Genomic DNA, 19,179 nt, shown 5'->3' with positions numbered 1-19,179 from the left:
GAAGTGAACATAATCTACGTTGTACTCCATTGTCAATATCAGTTGCTGTAATCAAACTGCCCCTTTGATTGAGGCCGGATTCCGCAATTTTTAGGTGAACATCTGATGCCTTAAGGATTGTTTTCACACTATCATTCCCTCGAACCTCTGTTGTCGTATTGAATTCTTATGACACTCGAAATGGACTCGGCCTTCTGTCATATGCCACTATTATCTTAAATCTTCTAACAAACATTCAAGAGATAATATAAAGTGAACAGTATGTGCGTGAAAATTGATCTGCAGGAAATCATTAACACCAAAACATTCAAGATATATGTGTCCACTTATGGAAGTTCATATCCAAAACTGATTTAGAGCTTTTACTGAGGAACAAGGTTAAAACTATTATATAAGGCCAATAATTGTGTGAAGCTGAATTTATATCCATTGGTTTTTCTAGCTAGGGAAGTTGTTTTCTACGGTCCTCTTCCATACAACCTAAAAATGCTCTGATACAAAACAACAGCTAGGTAAGGTTCTTGTAGCTTGCCAGCCTGATATAAAGAATATTGACACATGACTACACTTGGTTACCTTGTTATCGATGATTCCTAGCATAATTCTATTACTTCATCGATGATCCTAGAATTTATACTATCACTTTACTATATAGTGAAGGAACTTTTATAACTTTCAATTGTAGTTAAGACACTTTACTATACCAAAACCTAACAATTTCATTGCTGGGCTAATCAATTGTAATATGAAAAACAAAACAGAGTTGTCATGAAGAATTTTACATTCCTAAGCCTTATTATGCATGGATTCATCCCTTATGACTGTTATTTATACCTTGGAAAGGTCCAATACGACTTCAGAGACTAAACGATGCGGATTATATGTTCGTCATAGCAGAATATTTGAATTTCATGCGATTAAGGCACCTTCTGATCTTATATAACTACTAATTCGGGTGCGAGATGTCTAAACTAAACAGATATTACTGGATTTACTCCAAACAATTGAACTTCATACTTAATTCATGTACATTCAAAACTTGTTGAACAACACCTGACAAAGGAAAATGTGTGCATTACAAACTGTTGTGGAGGCAGGGAAAGTATGATTAATATATACTGCAGCACTCAGAAAGCTTAAACATGACAGTGAGGGTACACAAGTTTACATGAAATAACAGTAATGTAATAGCATAAAATATTCAAACATCTTGATCCAACCAAATGTATCAGCCCTCCTACCACATCATATCGTAGAATCAACCTTTTTTTCCTTGGTTAGTACCAACAGTTTTGGGATTATATAGCAGAATCAACTTCTGTTATAAAGTTTAAGACCCATGATAGATAACTAAAAATAGCATAACTTGATTTCATATGATAGAAAAGACTCTTATCAGTTTTTTATAAAATCAAGATGAGTTAGTTTTGATTTTGAGAAAACTCTATAGAAGCTGGTTTTGAAAATGGCATAGTGAAATTAACAATAATAACCATCTCTAGCCCTAGATAGCAAACAATTTGGATTATGCAGAATATAATAATTATCAATGTACCTGTTTGGATTATTTTCATTCCATTTTAGATGTGCTGTACTAAAAAGTATAACTCCTTCTTCAAAGCATATTTCTACATTGGTGCACAAAATTTTAAAGTAACTAAAATCCCAATTAGTTAAAAATTAGGAAAGAATTATCATAATAAAACAATGATTCATGATTTCATTCCGCTTTGATTCTTCAAAAGCTCTTGTTTCTTTCTAGTTCTTTGAACAGACCCTAATAAAATACAACAATGAGTTCAAATTAATCACCTAAATAAGAAAATGAAAGACTAATTGGTTTCACTCATCTGCAACATCTTCCATCGGACGCTCATTCAAATCAAAATTCATAACAACTCTATTTGACTTCAATTCATTATGACTTTGTTCCCTCTCAGTTTCCCCTTCATTATTGATCTTCTTCTCTTCAATGTCAATAGAAGTATTATTATCCTTTACCTTGGTCTCTCGTGATTGATCAATGTCAACAATATCTTCAGAATTGCTTGAAAGTTTGAGTCTTTTATTTCCGCTGTCATCTTTCACTTTGATCACCACTATTTCATCATTAACCCTAACATGACTCGCAGTTAGCATCACAGTTTGTTCCTTGACCGTCTCATTAACCATATCACCGCAGGAAAGTTTCCGCCTCTTCCTCTCACCATGATTATTATCATGAGATACTTGTATGAGTGTTGGAGCAACATCGTCATCAATGATATTCCTCTTGCTACCTTTATTGGTCTGATGAGATATTGGTAGCATATATTTTGATAAGTCAATTGACGATGAAGTTGGAGGGTGAATACTCTTCCCATCTCTTTTGTGACATCTCATGTGTCCACACAAAGCCTGCTTGGATGAAAAAACCTTGTTGCAAACATGACAACAATGTTCCTGTTTCTCATCGTCTTTATCATCCTTATTAACAGCATGATTGTGTCTTTGTTTCTTGTTTTGAGGTTGTGAGCGGTGAGATGTTTTGTGGCCACCGAGTGCGGCTCCGGAGTTGAACCTTTTGCCGCACAAATCACACTCATACATGCTCGAACGTTGGGATTTGTCATTATCATGGAATGAATGATAAGAAGAACATGGATTATAAAAGGAACAAGAAGGAGTACTTTTCTTTCTCATAATGATGTTATGAGGTATCAGAGAAGTTGGTTTGTGGGTGAAATCGAAGGGAAAGGGTTTAAGAAAGGCAGAAAGTGAAGTTGAAGTGAAGAACGAATGAGTGACTGCAAGGCTTATATAAAGAGCTAGGTTTTCCGCGTTGTTTGACCGGGTCCTTCTTCCACACTTTAGGCAATTCATTGTTATCTTTTTTTTTTTTTTGCCCCTTCTAACTACAAGATAATTCTCTTTTTTTTTTTTTTTTTAAGGTGTTGACTACAAGATAATTTTCTATTCTCGCAAATTAATAGTTTATTTTTTTAAACATTTCTCAAATAAATAGTTAATTCTCAATTAGTATTCTATAAAAAATAAACTATTTTTACTCTACTTTCAAAATGAGAGATTTACAACATTGATTCATTGTAATTAATATTTAAAATTGTTACAAAATTATAATGTATTTTCAAATTTCAAATATAAAAGCAAATTGATTGCATTTTTATACAAAAAAAAAATGAAACTTTTAATACCTTAATTTTGGTCCTCTAAAAATATATTAAATTTTAATGTTTCCATCGATTTTTGTGTACAAGGACACTAAACTTTGTTACAGTCTTAATACCACATTTTTAGGTTAGTTCATAAAATATCTCTAGCAATATTAACTTGACGTGGTTTGATTGGATTCACTTGTAAAAAGGTTTTACACTATAATATGAAAATTAATCTTCTTTTTTTTAATAATATAACACTTTGATTAATCATATAAAAGGTATCAGGCCTCTTCAAAAAAAAAATATAAAACGTATCAGGTTTAGTTGGCTATATCATATTTAAGAAATGTGAAAATCACTTTGATAAAAAAATCTTATCTTTGAAATTGTGAAAATCATTTTGATAAAAATATCTTTGAAATTGTGAAAATCATTTTGATAAAAATATTATCTTTTAAATAAAATAATTATAGTCATAACATATTTTCACTAAAATCTGCTTTTATTTTAGTGCAATTAAGCAATTAGTTGGGGGGTTTAATCCCTGACTCATGTGTATGTAGAAAAATTTGTTGCGAAGGGAGAAAGTGTCTTGTGTAGTGTACTTCACAAGTTCTCCAATGAAAATTTACCATGACGGTTGAAACTTCGTATCTATAACATGGTAATTCTTCAACAAAAAAAAAATCTATAACACGGTAACTCAAAAAAAAAAAAAACCTTGGAGTTTCGCTTTCTATAAAAAAACCATGGAGTTTCTCTTTCTATAAAAATAAAAATAAAATACAGTGGAGTCTCCTTAAACAAATGTTTCATGATTTTTAAATTTATTTTCAAGATTAACTTTTCTAGGAATCCTATTATCATTCATTGATATCTTTTTTCAATAATGCTTAATAGTACGGAAATATACAAAACGGAAATTGACGAATTAGTTTACGGATTGGTTTTAACCGACACAAAACCTATCGGAACGTGTTCCGCCCAGGGAACCGTTCTCCAACCTGGCTTCCAGATCACTCTCCTCCAATGGAGTAAATATTAAGAACACGTTTTTGCATTTTAAGAACAATGTGGAACATAGTGATAAAGATGCTCTAAAAGCATGATAATAGTAAAATTATGGGATAATTTTTCATTTTTAAAACACTCTTATCCATGGAGAATAATATCACATCACAGACTTGTGGATATCATCAAAATTCAAAGAGTACAACTTGAATTAGTTTGTCACATTATACATAGTTGACCCCAAACACAAACCCAAATGTCATCCCATAAACGATAGCTGAATTATTCACTACGGAAATTAAATCTAAATCTATTGTGATGATGGCATGTTAATCATTCCTTGTATTTATCTTAAATCTCCTTTTTAGAAGTTGTTATACATCATCTACTTGCACAAAGAATTACGAAAGTAGACACACATAAATATACAAAGTGAGTTATCATCTTTAGAATACACCAAAAAGAGATAAAGCGTATCAAATACATGTAACCATCATGAAACACAATCACACAATTATTACACAAAAATAATATACACGACATGTAAGACCACGGTTTATTTTTAAGCTTATACCGCATATGTTTAAGCTATTTTAATAAGAAAAGATAAAATTAAGTCATACAATTTTGGTACAAGTTATAAGCTGTTTTGATAAGCTATCATGGAGAGCTTATAGAAATAAGTTGAAAACAACTTTGAAAATGTCAGAAGTTGTTTTCTTAAGTTCTCCCAAGCAGTCTTGCAAGTGCTTCTACTAGTAGATAAGTTCAAATAAATCAATCTAAACCGACCATTAGTGGCTATGATTAAAACATTTCAAAGCTTAGCAGTATAATATCCATATATTTATGTTATGTTTTATTGTGTATTTAGGGGGACGGATGTAAGTGCTGAAAACATGCATCAAGGTTTTACTCATGTATATGAATCAACCTTTGAGAGTGTGGAAGCCATTGCAGAGTATCACAATAAATTGAGCCCAAGAGTGGGCTCAGTAAAGTAAAACAGAACAGTTGTAAATCATCAGAGTGCACGCAACTTAATTGAGCCCAAGAGCTTGAGCATGATGCTTGATGTGATCATCAATGAAGGTGGCAATAAAATAGTAGGAGTGATCATAACCAGGTTGAAGACGTAACAGCAGTGGAACATTGCCATTCTTGCACGCCTCTTCGAACTTGTGAGGCAACAGTTGATCATGCAAAAATTTGTCATCTTCCCCCTGAAAATTCAGAGCAATGGTAAGAAGCAGAAAGAAAGAATTCAAGAGTATAGGAGCATCTATGTAATAACTTGAAATCTTGCTCGTGACAAACAGCATTATATCTGCCCTACCATTTTGATTTATTCAACTTGTTATAAAAAATTGATTTCTCAAAAAGAAATCTCAAAATCTTACAGGAAAGCAGCAACTAAAAATTTGTCATTCACTTTTATTATACCGTTCACGAGTAAAATAAAAGTAAATAAATAAAAATCACATGATCATGTACCTGATCAATCAAAATAGTGGCAGATACGTTGGGATACTTCCCTACCAGAGAAGTGGCATCATAATCCTGCATTTTTCAACTGCTTATTATAATGAAATATTGATAGAAACGTGAATGAAGGAATGGGCCTTGACTTGGGCCCTAAGTCAGGAGTGTGGAAAGTCTATAGTAGGAAGAAGACAAAAATAGCTAAGAATGATGATGTGGCAAAGAATGCATAAGGCGCATGGGCTGGCTTATATAAACAGGGATAGTACTAGAGAATGGTTACCTGATAATTCTGTTATGATTGTGTGGGGTCACCTTTGGTGATTTGGGAAGCCTGCGTGCTTTAGGGTTGGTAGCTGCTTCTACCAATTTGTTATCTTTTTCATTTTCTTCTACTGTAATTCTGGATCTCAACATTCAATTACAAAGCTATTTCCACTATTTTATATCATAATTCATACTTTATACCATTTTCTTGTTTGTTATTCCCATCAATTGGTCCGACCTACCGGATAGTTCCCCTCAATTATCAGTGGGTAGATGCCAAGAAAGCCAAAGATGGGAGATCGAATTGACGCGCTTGAAGTCCAGATGGGTGACGTAACCACAACGTTACAAGCTCTAGCCACACAGATGCAACAACATGCCACACAGATGCAACAACAGAGCGTGATCCTTACTGAGTTGAGTAAGCTGATTGGTAAGAAAGTAACGAATCCGGATGGCGGAAGTTCTTCGAGTGAATCGTCTCAGAGTGAATCTCGTTTAGCTGGGAAGAAGGTGAAACTTCCTTTGTTTGACGGAGACGATCCTGTTGCTTGGATCACCAGAGCGGAGATCTATTTCGATGTCCAAAACACTCCGGAAGAGCTACGTGTGAAACTGACTCGTTTGAGCATGGAGGGTCCAACAATCCACTGGTTCAATTTGTTAATGGAGACGGAGGATGATTTGTCTTGGGAGAAGCTGAAACGAGCACTCATTGCGCGTTATGGAGGAAGACGATTGGAAAACCCTTTCGAGGAGTTATCAACGTTGAGACAGAAGGGGAGTGTGGAGGAGTTTGTTGAGGCGTTTGAGCTGTTGTCATCTCAGGTTGGAAGACTCCCTGATGAACAGTACCTGGGTTACTTCATGAGTGGGTTGCAGCCCCAAATTCGACGGAGGGTACGTACCTTGAATCCTCGCAGTCGCATGGAAATGATGCGCATAGCTAAGGACGTGGAAGACGAATTGAAGGAAGAGGATGATGACGGAGAGAAACGTGGGACCAAGAGAAATGGATTGGACAGAGTGGGCCAAAGTGATTGGGCCGGGTTGCTGACTAACAGAAACGGGTTGACCCGATCGACCAAAACGGGTGGGTCGAATCATATGCAGAAGCCAAATATGACTGGATCTAGTGGAAATTCCAACACAACCCTCATTTCTTCAGCTCGCAAAAACGATTCAAATCATCGTTCTGGGTCATCTGAAAAATGGAAAGGGGTTCGTAGCTTCCACAACGATGAAATTGCTGAACGACGTGCTAAGGGCTTATGCTTCAAGTGTGGAGGAAAATACCATCCCACGCTGCATAAGTGTCCTGAGAGTTCTCTGAGGGTGTTGATTTTGGGGGAGGGAGAGATGCTGAATGAAGACGGGGAAATAGTGATTATGGAGGAAGCAGTGGTGGAAGAGGGAGAAGAAGAGGAGGTGGAGTGCAGTTTTATGGGAGTTCTGGGTAGAATGGGGGAGTACCAAACTATGAAGGTGGAGGGTAGAATTGAAAATGTGGATTTGGTGGTGCTAATGGACAGTGGAGCAAGCCACAACTTCATTTCACCTAAAATCACGACTGCTCTAGGTCTCACCGTTACTCCGATACGTGCAAAGAGGATTAAATTAGGAGATGGGCACAGAGTGGTGGCTGAAGGAATCTGTAAGGGGGTTAAGGTAAAGTTGGGACCAATTGAAATAGTGATTGATGTTTTAGTTCTGGAGTTGGGAGGATTAGATATGGTTTTAGGGATGGCGTGGTTGAGTACGTTGGGAGAGGTGCTCACGGATTGGAAGCTTTTGACGATGCAATTTGTCCACAAAAATCAATTGGTGAAACTCCAAGGTATTGGGGGAAAGCAAGACAGTCAAGGTGATCTGAACTCGTTCTTAAAAGATATACATGGAAGAATTGGATTGGAAGGATGGTGGCCTCAGTTTCAATCCATTGAGGCTGGTACAGCTCTGGAATCACAAGATCTCAATGAAGTTTTGGGAGATTTCCAAGAGGTGTTTAAGAGTCAGATTCTTCTTCCTCCTGAGAGGTCCATAGTGCATCAGATTAATCTCCTCCCAAATCATGGTCCTATAAATGTCAGACCCTACAGGTATCCTCATCATCAGAAAGAAGAGATTGAGAAGCAAGTGGCTGAACTCTTGGAAGCAGGAATCATTAGGCCAAGTAAAAGTGCTTTCTCAAGTCCAGTAATTTTGGTAAAGAAGAAAGATAAGAGTTGGAGGATGTGCGTTGATTACAGGGCCCTTAACAAAGCTACAATCCCAGATAAGTATCCCATTCCTATTGTTGATGAATTATTAGATGAATTGAATGGAGCTGTCATTCTCAAAAATTGATTTAAAATCTGGTTATCATCAAATTAGGGTGCATGAGAATGATATTGCTAAGACAGCTTTTAGAACTCATAATGGCCATTATGAATATCTTGTTATGCCCTTTGGCCTGATGAATGCTCCTGCCACTTTTCAAGCTACAATGAATGATATTTTTAGGCCTTATTTGAGGAAATTTGTCTTAGTCTTTTTTGATGACATTTTAATATATAGTAAAAATATGCTGGAACATTTGGATCATTTGAAGTTAGTTTTAACTCTGCTATTAGACAATAGTTTCATAGCTAATCAATCAAAATGCAAATTTGGATGTGTCCAGATTGATTACCTTGGTCACATTATTTCTGGAAAAGGTGTAGCAGTGGATCCTGAGAAAATAGAGTGTATTGTAGCCTGGCCTGAGCCTAAAAATGTAAAAGGTGTACGTGGTTTTCTGGGTCTGACTGGATACTATAGAAGGTTTATCAGAGACTATGGGAAAATTGCCAAACCCCTAACTGAATTGACAAAGAAGGACAATTTTTCATGGGGGGCAGATGCAAATAAAGCTTTCCAACACTTGAAGAAGGTAATGACCACTCCTCCAGTCCTGGTTCTTCCCAATTTCAATATACCCTTTGAAGTGGAGTGTGATGCTGCTGGTAGAGGGATTGGTGCTGTGTTGATGCAACAAAGGCAACCAATAGCATTCTTCAGCAAGGCTTTGTCAGAGGGTAACCTGGTCAAGTCTGTGTATGAGAAAGAACTGATGGCTCTGGTCTTATGTATCCAACATTGGAGGCATTATTTGCTGGGCAAAGAATTTGTGGTGTACACTGATCATAAGAGCTTAAAACATTTTTTACAGCAAAGAGTTTCTTCACCAGACCAGCAATGTTGGTTAGCTAAATTATTGGGATATCAGTTCGAAGTTAAATATAAGCCAGGCTTGGAGAATAAAGCTGCTGATGCACTGTCAAGGATCTATGATGAAGGGGAGATGAATACAATTGTTTCTTATCCTTTGTGGGAGGATAGGGTAAGAATACTTGATGAAATTGCTAAGGATCCATACATCCAACAACTGGCCAATAAGGTGCAAGAAAATCCAGCATCTCATCTTGGATTTGAAGTGAAACAGGGAGTGTTGTTATATCATGGCAGGTTAGTTATATCCCCACAGTCACCTTCCATTCCCTGGTTACTTGCAGAATTTCATGCCACCCCTGCTGGAGGGCATTCTGGTTTTCTCAGAACATACAGAAGATTGGCTGAGTCACTGTACTGGGTGGGAATGCAGAGAAGTGTCAGAGAATTTGTCAGGGCATGTGATGTTTGTCAGAGACAAAAATACAGTGCTACAACTCCTGGTGGATTGTTACAACCTCTGCCAATTCCTAATGCTATATGGGAGGATCTATCCTTAGACTTTATCACTGGTTTGCCCAAGTCCAAAGGGTATGAGGCAGTTTTGGTAGTAGTGGATAGATTATCAAAATATAGTCATTTTATTTTGTTAAAACATCCTTATACTGCAAAGTCTATTGCTGAAGTGTTTGTTAAGGAGGTAGTAAGATTGCATGGAGTTCCTAATTCAGTGATCAGTGATAGAGACCCAATATTTGTGAGTCATTTCTGGTTGGAGCTGTTTAAATTACAGGGCACTAAATTGAAGATGAGCTCATCTTACCATCCTGAAACTGATGGGCAGACAGAGGTGATTAATAGATGTTTAGAAAGCTATTTAAGATGCTTTGCCTCTGATCATCCTAAAACATGGTCTCACTGGTTACCTTGGGCTGAATTCTGGTATAATACAACTTTTCATGTCTCAATTGGGAAGACACCTTTTGAGGTGGTGTATGGTAGGCAAGCTCCTCCAATAGTGAAGTTTTTATCCAATGAGACTAGAGTTGCTGCTGTAGCTGCTGAATTGAAAGACAGAGATGAAGCTTTAAGTCAACTGAAGAGGCATTTATCTAAGGCTCAAGAACAGATGTCAAGCTATGCTAACAAGAAAAGAAGGGACCTGAGTTTTGAAGTTGGAGAGTGGGTTTTTCTGAAGTTGAGGCCTCATAGACAGCAATCTGTGGTGAGGAGAATCAATCAGAAACTGGCTGCAAGGTTTTATGGTCCTTTTCAGATAGCTAAAAGAATTGGGGAGGTAGCCTATCAACTGAAGCTACCAGCTGAATCTAGGATACACCCAGTTTTTCATGTCTCACTGCTCAAAAAGGCAGTGGGAAACTATCAGGTGCAAGGTCAGCTGCCCAAAGGACTTGAGATTGATGGGGAAGATGATGTGTATCCAGAACAGGTGTTGGGTTTCAGAACTATAAGACAAGGGGATACTGAGGTGTGGCAGAGCTTGATTAAGTGGAAAAACAAGTCTTTAGAAGATGTTACCTGGGAAGATAATGAGATACTAAAAGGGCAGTTTCCTGAATTTTGCCTTGAGGACAAGGCTGTTTCTAAGGAGGGTGGAGTTGATAGAAACGTGAATGAAGGAATGGGCCTTGACTTGGGCCCTAAGTCAGGAGTGTGGAAAGTCTATAGTAGGAAGAAGACAAAAATAGCTAAGAATGATGATGTGGCAAAGAATGCATAAGGCGCATGGGCTGGCTTATATAAACAGGGATAGTACTAGAGAATGGTTACCTGATAATTCTGTTATGATTGTGTGGGGTCACCTTTGGTGATTTGGGAAGCCTGCGTGCTTTAGGGTTGGTAGCTGCTTCTACCAATTTGTTATCTTTTTCATTTTCTTCTACTGTAATTCTGGATCTCAACATTCAATTACAAAGCTATTTCCACTATTTTATATCATAATTCATACTTTATACCATTTTCTTGTTTGTTATTCCCATCAAATATCAACTTAACAAGTAATGAGAACATGAAAGTTTCCCCTTTAATTTACCTCCCAATCAGATTTATTGCCACCTAGATAATTCGTGAATGCCTTCTGTCCCCAAGGACAATTTGTAGGATTTGCTACTGGTGCAAAGGCAGAAACTGACTGTAACAATAGTGCATAAAAACACAGAAGAATAAAAATAAGTTAGAACTCCCAATAAGAAGTACAATACTTATCATGACAATTGACAAATGACAAAGGACAGTCGTATATGTTGTTAGAGTTCTACAAACATAAAAAACTTCACCAAAATAATGAGAAATTTGGTTCTAACTTGCAAAAATCTTAAACAGTTATGAATACTAAGTATATGTGCAAAAATCTCGTAAACAAGTGCTACTCCAACCTTCCCCCGATATGTTCATTTTTAACTCATGTATGTCCACTCATCCTGCCTTAACATTCTCATCTTCCCCAAACCTTTATTTTTGCTCTTACTGGCACTTCAATGCTCAGAGCATTCAGGACTTTCAGAATGTTAGCCATCTTGCAAACACAAATTATCCTGACTCATTCTTTATTTCATCCACCCAACTAAATTTGTTGTACGCAGCAATCCCCAGCTATTAGCTCCAGGACATTGTTATCAAGATTGCAATTTCATGCTCTATAGTACTATAACTTAAATGAAATCTCCTTATTCAGATGCTTCTACTCAAGCCTCGACTAAGAAATTAAAACAACTACTAAAGCATCAAATGTAACTACTTCATCTGCAGAAATCATACATTAAGGTACGAGCTCTTAAATGTTTCCAATAAGTACATCCACCTATATAAGGTACAAAAACACGAACTTGATGTCGACCCTAGGTATAATAAACCTAGTTATATGGGAATAAACCTTTTGTTGCACCACAATTCCAATTCAGAAGCATCTCTATCAAATGATCACAGATCACCTAAAGAAATGGAAGTTCCGAATGAATGTCCTATCCTAGCTTAGAATGGAGAATTGCTGCAGAGAAGAAAGATAATAGGGATTGGAAAAGTCACTACCAACATTCTAGCCCAAGTTCTTACCCACCTTTAAACAAACATGTGAAGTCGTACAACAATCATTATACCATGGAATTCAAAAGGAAAAAAAGCCTATTGATGAACTTCAATAATTTATCCTTACAAAGAACATTTACCACACATATGTCCCCTGAATGCCAACAGAGGATTTTAACATAGATGCATTTCAAAACCCCAGTACTTAACCATTTCCCCATTAACTCTTTTTTTTTAATGAAAATTGGGGAAGGAGGAAATTTTCATTAATTAAAGTGGCACTAACGGCGATTTTACAACAATCCCCAAGGAGATTTCAACTCAGTACCATGAGATTACAAGGCAAACTCTTAACTCTGAGCTAGCACCTCAAGTGAGAATTGAATTTATGTACTGAGCTATCATAGATACTGATACATTTCCAAACCCCAACACTTATCCATTTCCCGCTAATTCTTTCTTTATATCCCTAATCGGATAAAGTATATAAATACATAAATTCAATTATCTACATAATAGATTTTCTAATCTTGTAGAGCCCAAGTTTTGTGACTTCCTTACTGCCATATAGTCTCATTTTATTCATTTCTTGTTTTAATAAAGAGATAGCAACAAACAGTAAGTGTTCATAATCTAGACACTCCAAACTTCTGAAACCCAAATAAAATTGAAAAGGAAAATTCCATTTGACATCCAAATAAACAAAAGACACATACATTACTTGCACCCAACAACCAATGAGGGAAAGATTACCTCCAATAAACATCTTTCATTTCGTAGGCACTATCTTTCAATATTAGATAGGAAAGGTTCAATGTAAAAGGTTAGCTTGATACTCATTGAGACTACAAAGTATCCTGGAAATCTTCCGAAACCACAATTCTTATGCCAAATACATCATGGAATATTTCTCAACTGTCCAAACACAATTGAGATGTCTAGAAATGAAATATATATTCATACACATAATACTAAGACAGTCAACTTGTAGTGCAAAAATATATTTATGTGCATTATATCAGTCAAGGAAAGCAGTTAGTAACAAATAATTTGTTATCTGAACAGCAAAACTATCCATATTTTTATAACATTGCTTGGATATTACAACGAGAAGCTTTTGGGTTGCCTTTTCATCAATACCTTATATTTATCGAGATTTTTCAGGTAGATAGTTAGTGCACCATGCCCACCCATAGAATGACCAAATATGGAAGCTTTTGATGTGTCAAGCTGTGGAAAGTTATGACTTAGAAGCTCTGGCAATTCCTTGACAACATAGTCATACATGCGCCAATTCTTCCATTTCTCTTGTGTAGCGTTGAGATAAAATCCCGCACCTGTTCCAAAAATTAAACATGAAATTAAGATATCTTCTGTAAAGGAAAATGTATCTTGAACATCTCAAGGTAATTTTAGCTATAGACCATAACAAAAGTACAAAACTAATTCCACAAAACATCTATGTCTTCTAAACAGGAGTGAGTATTTTTTTCCTATAAAAAACTGGGGGCTAATACAAAAGTATGGCAAAAAGATAAAATTCAGGTGCAGATAAAACAACTTCTCATCTATCTCGTTCTTACACATCTATGAGTAGCATTTAGGTTTTAATGCATGTTAGCATGCTCTAGTAATATCCAAACACCTCCATACACTCGGTACATTTCTTCTTCTCATCCATGTCAAACAATACTTGGTGAAGTTTTAAGGCTGCTTGTGCGTTGCGACAACAAGCTTCATCATTCATTGGAACTTTATGGCAAAGCCATGGTCTAGATATTTAATTAATTGAAGGTTTATGCTCAAATTCAAATTAATATAATTGCTATAATATTAATATTATAGCAATTAACTGGGGGCTAAATTAAAATTGCTATAATGTAATTAATATTGGTTCCGGTGGTATGAATTTGAAGTCATGATATTTTGAGTGCGCATATAGGAGTAGGTTAACTGTCACTGCAAATTTAGTGGATATACTAAACAATGGCAATTCTCTTCTTTTCTAAATGCCTCTCTACAACATAAAAATCTCCTTTCCATTATGTGTGTCGGCTTTATGGACCAAAAAATGCTACTATGTGAACCGAGTCATCACAAATGTCATTTAGATCTTAAGCCTATTTTGATAGTTTCTAAATGATTTTTTTGGTGTTCCTCTACAATTAATCACTGCGTAATCTTCCACTTAATTAACTCTGCTTACTGTGCTTCTGTTGGTCTTTCTCATAGACCAAGCCATTTTAGGCAAGATTACATCATCCTTCGCCCAAATGGTAGTACAACTTTAATCTTAAATAATTTTAATCTAGATCTTTTATTGTATGTTCACTCACCCACCTCAACAGCATGTAATACCATTAAACATTATTTTCCTTGTACTTGTGCAATAAAAGTTTCTTTGGGCTTGAGAAGCACATTTTAATCACAAATAATGCCTTCATTCACCTAGGTTGAGTCCCATGGTTTACATGTCCATCTGTTTCCCTATCACTTTGTACAATATATCTAAGGTGCCTAAACTGTGTGACCTGTCATAGTATGATCTTCAGTTTTCACATCAAGGTTAGTACTAGTACGCATCTTGCAACACCTGCATTCTATATTAATCCGTAAAAGTTTGGTTTTCTTATATTCAATAGATAGACTTAAATAAGTGATATGGTTGGTTAAACAAGGACTTCTACATGAATCAGTAAGTCTGTGTGAATGAGCAGTGAAACCCAGGAAGTAAATAACAATGGGAAATTCAAGTTTGAACATTATTATTATTAGAATATCAGCAATATCAGTCACATTTATCAAATTTACTGGCTTGGGTTTGTATTAACTAACTCAAACTCAGTCTAATGAACAAATGAACTTAACTCTATTTTCACTTAACTAATATTTTAGAATTGATACTCTTTTTCAATTCAACATAGTGAACAGAATGAATAGTCACAACAACAAAACAAAAAGAGAAGGGGTAGATACATACCAACACCAAAGTCCCAGGAATCAGCTTCACCTTCAACATTCAAACCTCCTGTATGTTGAAATAATTGAATTGAATTTTTAATCAATTAATTCATTAATTAATTATATAGAAAAAAAGTAAGCAAGAATAGAATAAAAATTACTTGGAGAGGTGTCAGGGGCGATCAAGGCAACACCGTGTTCGGAAGCGGCACGTTGAGCACCGGATTTGAAGATGAAATTCTCATCGGTGCAGGTGAGACCAGAGAGCCAATAAAGAACTGGGAATGATTTGTTGTTGTTGGAATCTTCAGAAGAATTAGTCTTGGGAAAGTAAATGTGAAAGTTCATTGAACAGCCAAGTGTGTTGCTGTAATGTTTGTATCTCTTATTGTATCCTCCAAACATCTTCCCACTACTCAACTCCGTCACTGCTCCTCCTGCCATCTTCTTCCTCTCACTCTCTCACTCTAGAACTGGGGACTCTGTGTGTGTGTACAACGGGCTATGCCTATTATTCAACCCGCCCCGGGTCAATGAATCTATGATGTGAATCTCTCGTTCTTACGGTAAAAATAGTTTATTTTTGATAGAATACTAATAGAGAATTATCTTATGTCTTTGAGGGAATAGAGAATTATCTTGTAGGTGAAGGAAAAAAAGATGAGCAGTGCTATTTAGTACGGGGACTTGCGGTACGAAATTTAACGAATAGGCATAGCTACAGTTTTTCTTAAATAATAATAAAGTTAATATATCAGTCCCACTTTCCACAATACACAGCTGGTAGTTCATATTAATTTTTAATAAAATAATAATAATATACTACTCCAACTTATTTGAATACAGGAGTCGATTGTAGTTAAAACCAATCCGTAAACTAATTCGTCAATTTCCGTTTTGTATATTTCCGTACTATTAAGCATTATTGTTTTATATAACAATATGCATTAAGTGAAAATCTTAATTTAGATTGGTATGTCTTGGATAGTTTTTAACTATTCATTCTCTTTTTGAACACTCCTTTTTAATTTAAAATGGAAAATCTCATAAAGCTAAATTAAAACTAAACTAAATAACAAATATGATAAATCAAACGAAATCTACTTAAAGTATTTTACTATAAATATTATACTACAAAAAAGAACTGGAAAGATTCGATCAGTATCCGAATTTTATTCTATTGTATATCTATCTAAATAAATAAATAGAAAATAAAAAAAGAAGGTTATTTTCTTGATTTGTTCTAGAGAAATGGAACTCCAATTTTTTTTCCTAAAATAAAAAGAGATTATCCCTTATGTCAAAAATGAAAACAAATAGAGAAAAAAAAAGCCAGCTATCGGAATCGAACCGATGACCATCGCATTACAAATGCGATGCTCTAACCTCTGAGCTAAGCGGGCTCTCATAACACAAATTGTGGATTTATCGGAATTATTTCCTAAACTAATGGGATCTTAGTTATTAATTGTTTTATATTAGCTCTTCATAACCAAATTACTATATCATAATCATAATCATAATCAAATAAATACAAACATAGAAAAAATATAAACTATCCAATAGTTATTATTTATTTGATATTTTAGTATATATCCTAAAAATCAGAATAATTTTAAGATAAGAATTTTAATTAATAGTTAAATAGAATACTATATTAATAGTTAAATAGAATACTATTTTGATCGGTTTTGAATCACCCGATATAATTTTTTTGAAATTTTTTTTTAATTTGATGAGAGAGTCTGGAGAAACTTGTGGTGATTTTATTACTGTTCACTGTCACTTTCCTTCAACCTAAAGTAACCACCTAACACCACCTACCCCTACCGTATTCCACCGCTTATCCTCCTACCACCACCGATCATCCATGTCTTCCTTCCAAATCCCTTGGAAATGCTTAGATCTTTCTGAAACACCAACCATTACACCGAAACCAACTCAAAAAAACCAGAAAACTTTCGCACAAGCTTTGGCTAATGTTTGTGAAATTCCTCCATCGCAGCTACCCCAACCTTGTCTGAAAGGGGAGGATCTTGCGATTGAGATCCCAGAAGAAGATTATGTTGCTAATGTTGATGAATGCAAGCTGAATCTTCATGGTAGAGTGATTTGGCCAAAGGGTGCAACTCCTCTAACTGTTGTTGCCCTAAAAAACAAGTTATCTAAGCTATGGAAAGATTTATCCAAGTGGGGTGTCTCTTCTTTGGGCAAAGGGTACTATGAGTTCGTATTTTCTTCCCTTGAAGATGTGAACAGAGTCAGATCAGTGGCCTCATGGAACTTGAATCCGGGTTGGTTGAAGCTGTTTGCCTGGACCAAGGATTTTAGCATTAAATCTCAGAGAAACTCTAACGCTCAGGTATGGGTTAGATTTTATGGTTTGTCTCAGGAATATTGGAGCAAAAATATCTTATTTACAATTGCTGGGAGCCTAGGGTCACCCATTTGTACTGATTCTAACGCAGCTAAACCTAGAATTGATAGAACCTTTGCGCAGTATGTTAGGGTTTTGGTTGACATGGATATTTCCCAAACCATTAGATACAAGCTGCTTGTTGAACGGAAGGGCTTTGCCTTTTTTATTGATGTGGATTATGAAAATTTACCAGACTTTTGTACAAACTGTCATTCTATTGGGCACTACGTGGAGATTTGCAAGAGATTGAATCAGGTTGATAATCTGAGGAATCAGCATGATGTGCCAGTCATGAAGAAACAAACTGTCAGACCTGAGAAGGTTTTTGTACAGATAAAAGATAGTAGAGCTGAGCAGGGGAAGCAGGTGAATATTAACAATGATATCACCCCAGATGCTGAGCTTGAAAAAGAGATAAATGATGAGCTTCAAAATATCAGAAAGGATCCTGAACCAATACAGAATGAAGAGCCTGTTGAGCAGCATAATAGGTTTGATGCACTTGTTGATGAGGAAATTCAGGGGAATGAGGACCCTCCAGATACACAGGAAGGGCAAGAAGATGAAAGTCAGCAGAGTTCACATGAGTCAGAGTTTGTAGATGCTACACAACTTACAATAGATAGTTCATCAGATGTGAATGATGAGGAACAACAGGAAACTTCTGCAGAGAGAACAAAGAGAAATTCTGAGTTTCTAAAAGAGGCTTGGGCGAATATTGCTGAATCTGATGCTGCAGAGGACTTGTTACTGAATGAGTTGGAACATGATTTTAACCATGAAAACCCTCCTTTCCAATTAGTCACACATAGGAAGAAACCTACACATAAAGCCAACACTTCAAAAACCAAATACCATACAAGGTCAAAGGTTTCCAACCCCAAACCTTTTAAATGAAGCTCATTTATTGGAATATTAGGGGATTTGCCAACGCCCCATCAAGATTGGCCCTCAAAAACTTAATTAACCAACACAAACCTAGTTTTGTGATTCTTTCTGAACCTATGATGAAGATTACTTCTGTTCCTAGAAACTGGTTTGCTAGACTTAATCTTAAACCTTTTGCTTTAAACAATAGACCAAACAAGCTTCCTAACCTGTGGTGTTTTTGTGACATCAACCTTAACCCCCATGTTTTAAACATAGATGATCAAAATGTATCTTTTTCTTTGTCTGATAATGACAAGCAGTTTGCCATTGCTGCAGTTTATGCATCAACCTCAAACATCAAGAGAAAGGTTTTATGGGAAACCCTAAATAATCTTCAAAGTCAACATAGCCTTCCTTGGAATTTTATTGGTGACTTTAATACTGTTTTAGGTGCTCATGAACATCATGGTAGCTTCTCCCCAGCCAGGCCTCCAATGCAAGATTTTCAAGACTGGTCTGACAGATTTAACCTCATTCACCTTCCAACTAGAGGAGCTTATTTCACATGGAACAATGGGAGAAGAGGCAGAGCTCATACTCAAAGAAGGCTTGATAGGTCAGTTTGCAATCAAGACTGGCTAGACTTCTGTCAATCTACTTCTTGCACTTCCCTGATCAAAACCAAATCTGACCATTACCCTTTGCTTCTGGATTTTGATTTTTCTGAACATACTTTTGCTGCTTCATTTAAATTTATGAAAATGTGGGCCCTCCACA

At 35.9% G+C, this 19,179-nt stretch overlaps 2 protein-coding genes and 1 non-coding gene across 3 annotated transcripts; all 3 read right to left on the bottom strand.

Moving 5' to 3' along the window:
* Positions 1 to 1,691: 1,691 nt before the first annotated feature.
* Positions 1,692 to 2,906, bottom strand: LOC146954927 (uncharacterized). Its single transcript, XM_085704630.1, has one exon. The coding sequence runs from the start codon at positions 2,860 to 2,862 to the stop codon at positions 1,843 to 1,845; it is 1,020 nt and encodes a 339-aa protein (XP_085560756.1). The 5' UTR covers positions 2,863 to 2,906; the 3' UTR covers positions 1,692 to 1,842.
* Positions 2,907 to 4,624: 1,718 nt separating this feature from the next.
* LOC146954926 (S-formylglutathione hydrolase-like) lies at positions 4,625 to 15,775 on the bottom strand. Its single transcript, XM_085719146.1, has 6 exons — positions 15,275 to 15,775; positions 15,133 to 15,180; positions 13,293 to 13,489; positions 11,161 to 11,259; positions 5,664 to 5,729; positions 4,625 to 5,392 (listed from the first exon to the last, which is right to left on the bottom strand). Exons 1-6 carry the CDS (start codon positions 15,555 to 15,557, stop codon positions 5,210 to 5,212), a joined length of 876 nt encoding a protein of 291 aa, XP_085575272.1. The 5' UTR covers positions 15,558 to 15,775; the 3' UTR covers positions 4,625 to 5,209.
* Positions 15,776 to 16,443: 668 nt separating this feature from the next.
* Positions 16,444 to 16,516, bottom strand: TRNAT-UGU (transfer RNA threonine (anticodon UGU)). The gene has a single exon. It is a non-coding gene; the product is annotated as a tRNA-Thr (tRNA).
* Positions 16,517 to 19,179: the final 2,663 nt, after the last annotated feature.

This window comes from Medicago sativa, chromosome 1 (assembly GCF_051527215.1).
Source record: "Medicago sativa cultivar Bolivia chromosome 1, Bolivia_mono, whole genome shotgun sequence".
Lineage (NCBI taxonomy): Eukaryota > Viridiplantae > Streptophyta > Magnoliopsida > Fabales > Fabaceae > Medicago > Medicago sativa.
Note: the sequence above shows the minus strand (reverse complement) of the source record. Positions and strands in the feature narration are given on the sequence as shown.

Excerpts from the sequence above, each read along its gene's own strand:
- LOC146954927 (XM_085704630.1), bottom strand. The coding sequence starts at position 2,862 with ATGAATTGCCTAAAGTGTGGAAGAAGGACCCGGTCAAACAACGCGGAA.
- LOC146954926 (XM_085719146.1), bottom strand. The coding sequence starts at position 15,557 with ATGGCAGGAGGAGCAGTGACGGAGTTGAGTAGTGGGAAGATGTTTGGA. Across the intron at positions 13,490-15,132 it reads TTCCTGGGACTTTGGTGTTG|GTGCGGGATTTTATCTCAAC; the intron begins GTATGTATCTAC and ends TTTTTGGAACAG. Across the intron at positions 11,260-13,292 it reads AAAATCTCGATAAATATAAG|TCAGTTTCTGCCTTTGCACC; the intron begins GTATTGATGAAA and ends CTATTGTTACAG.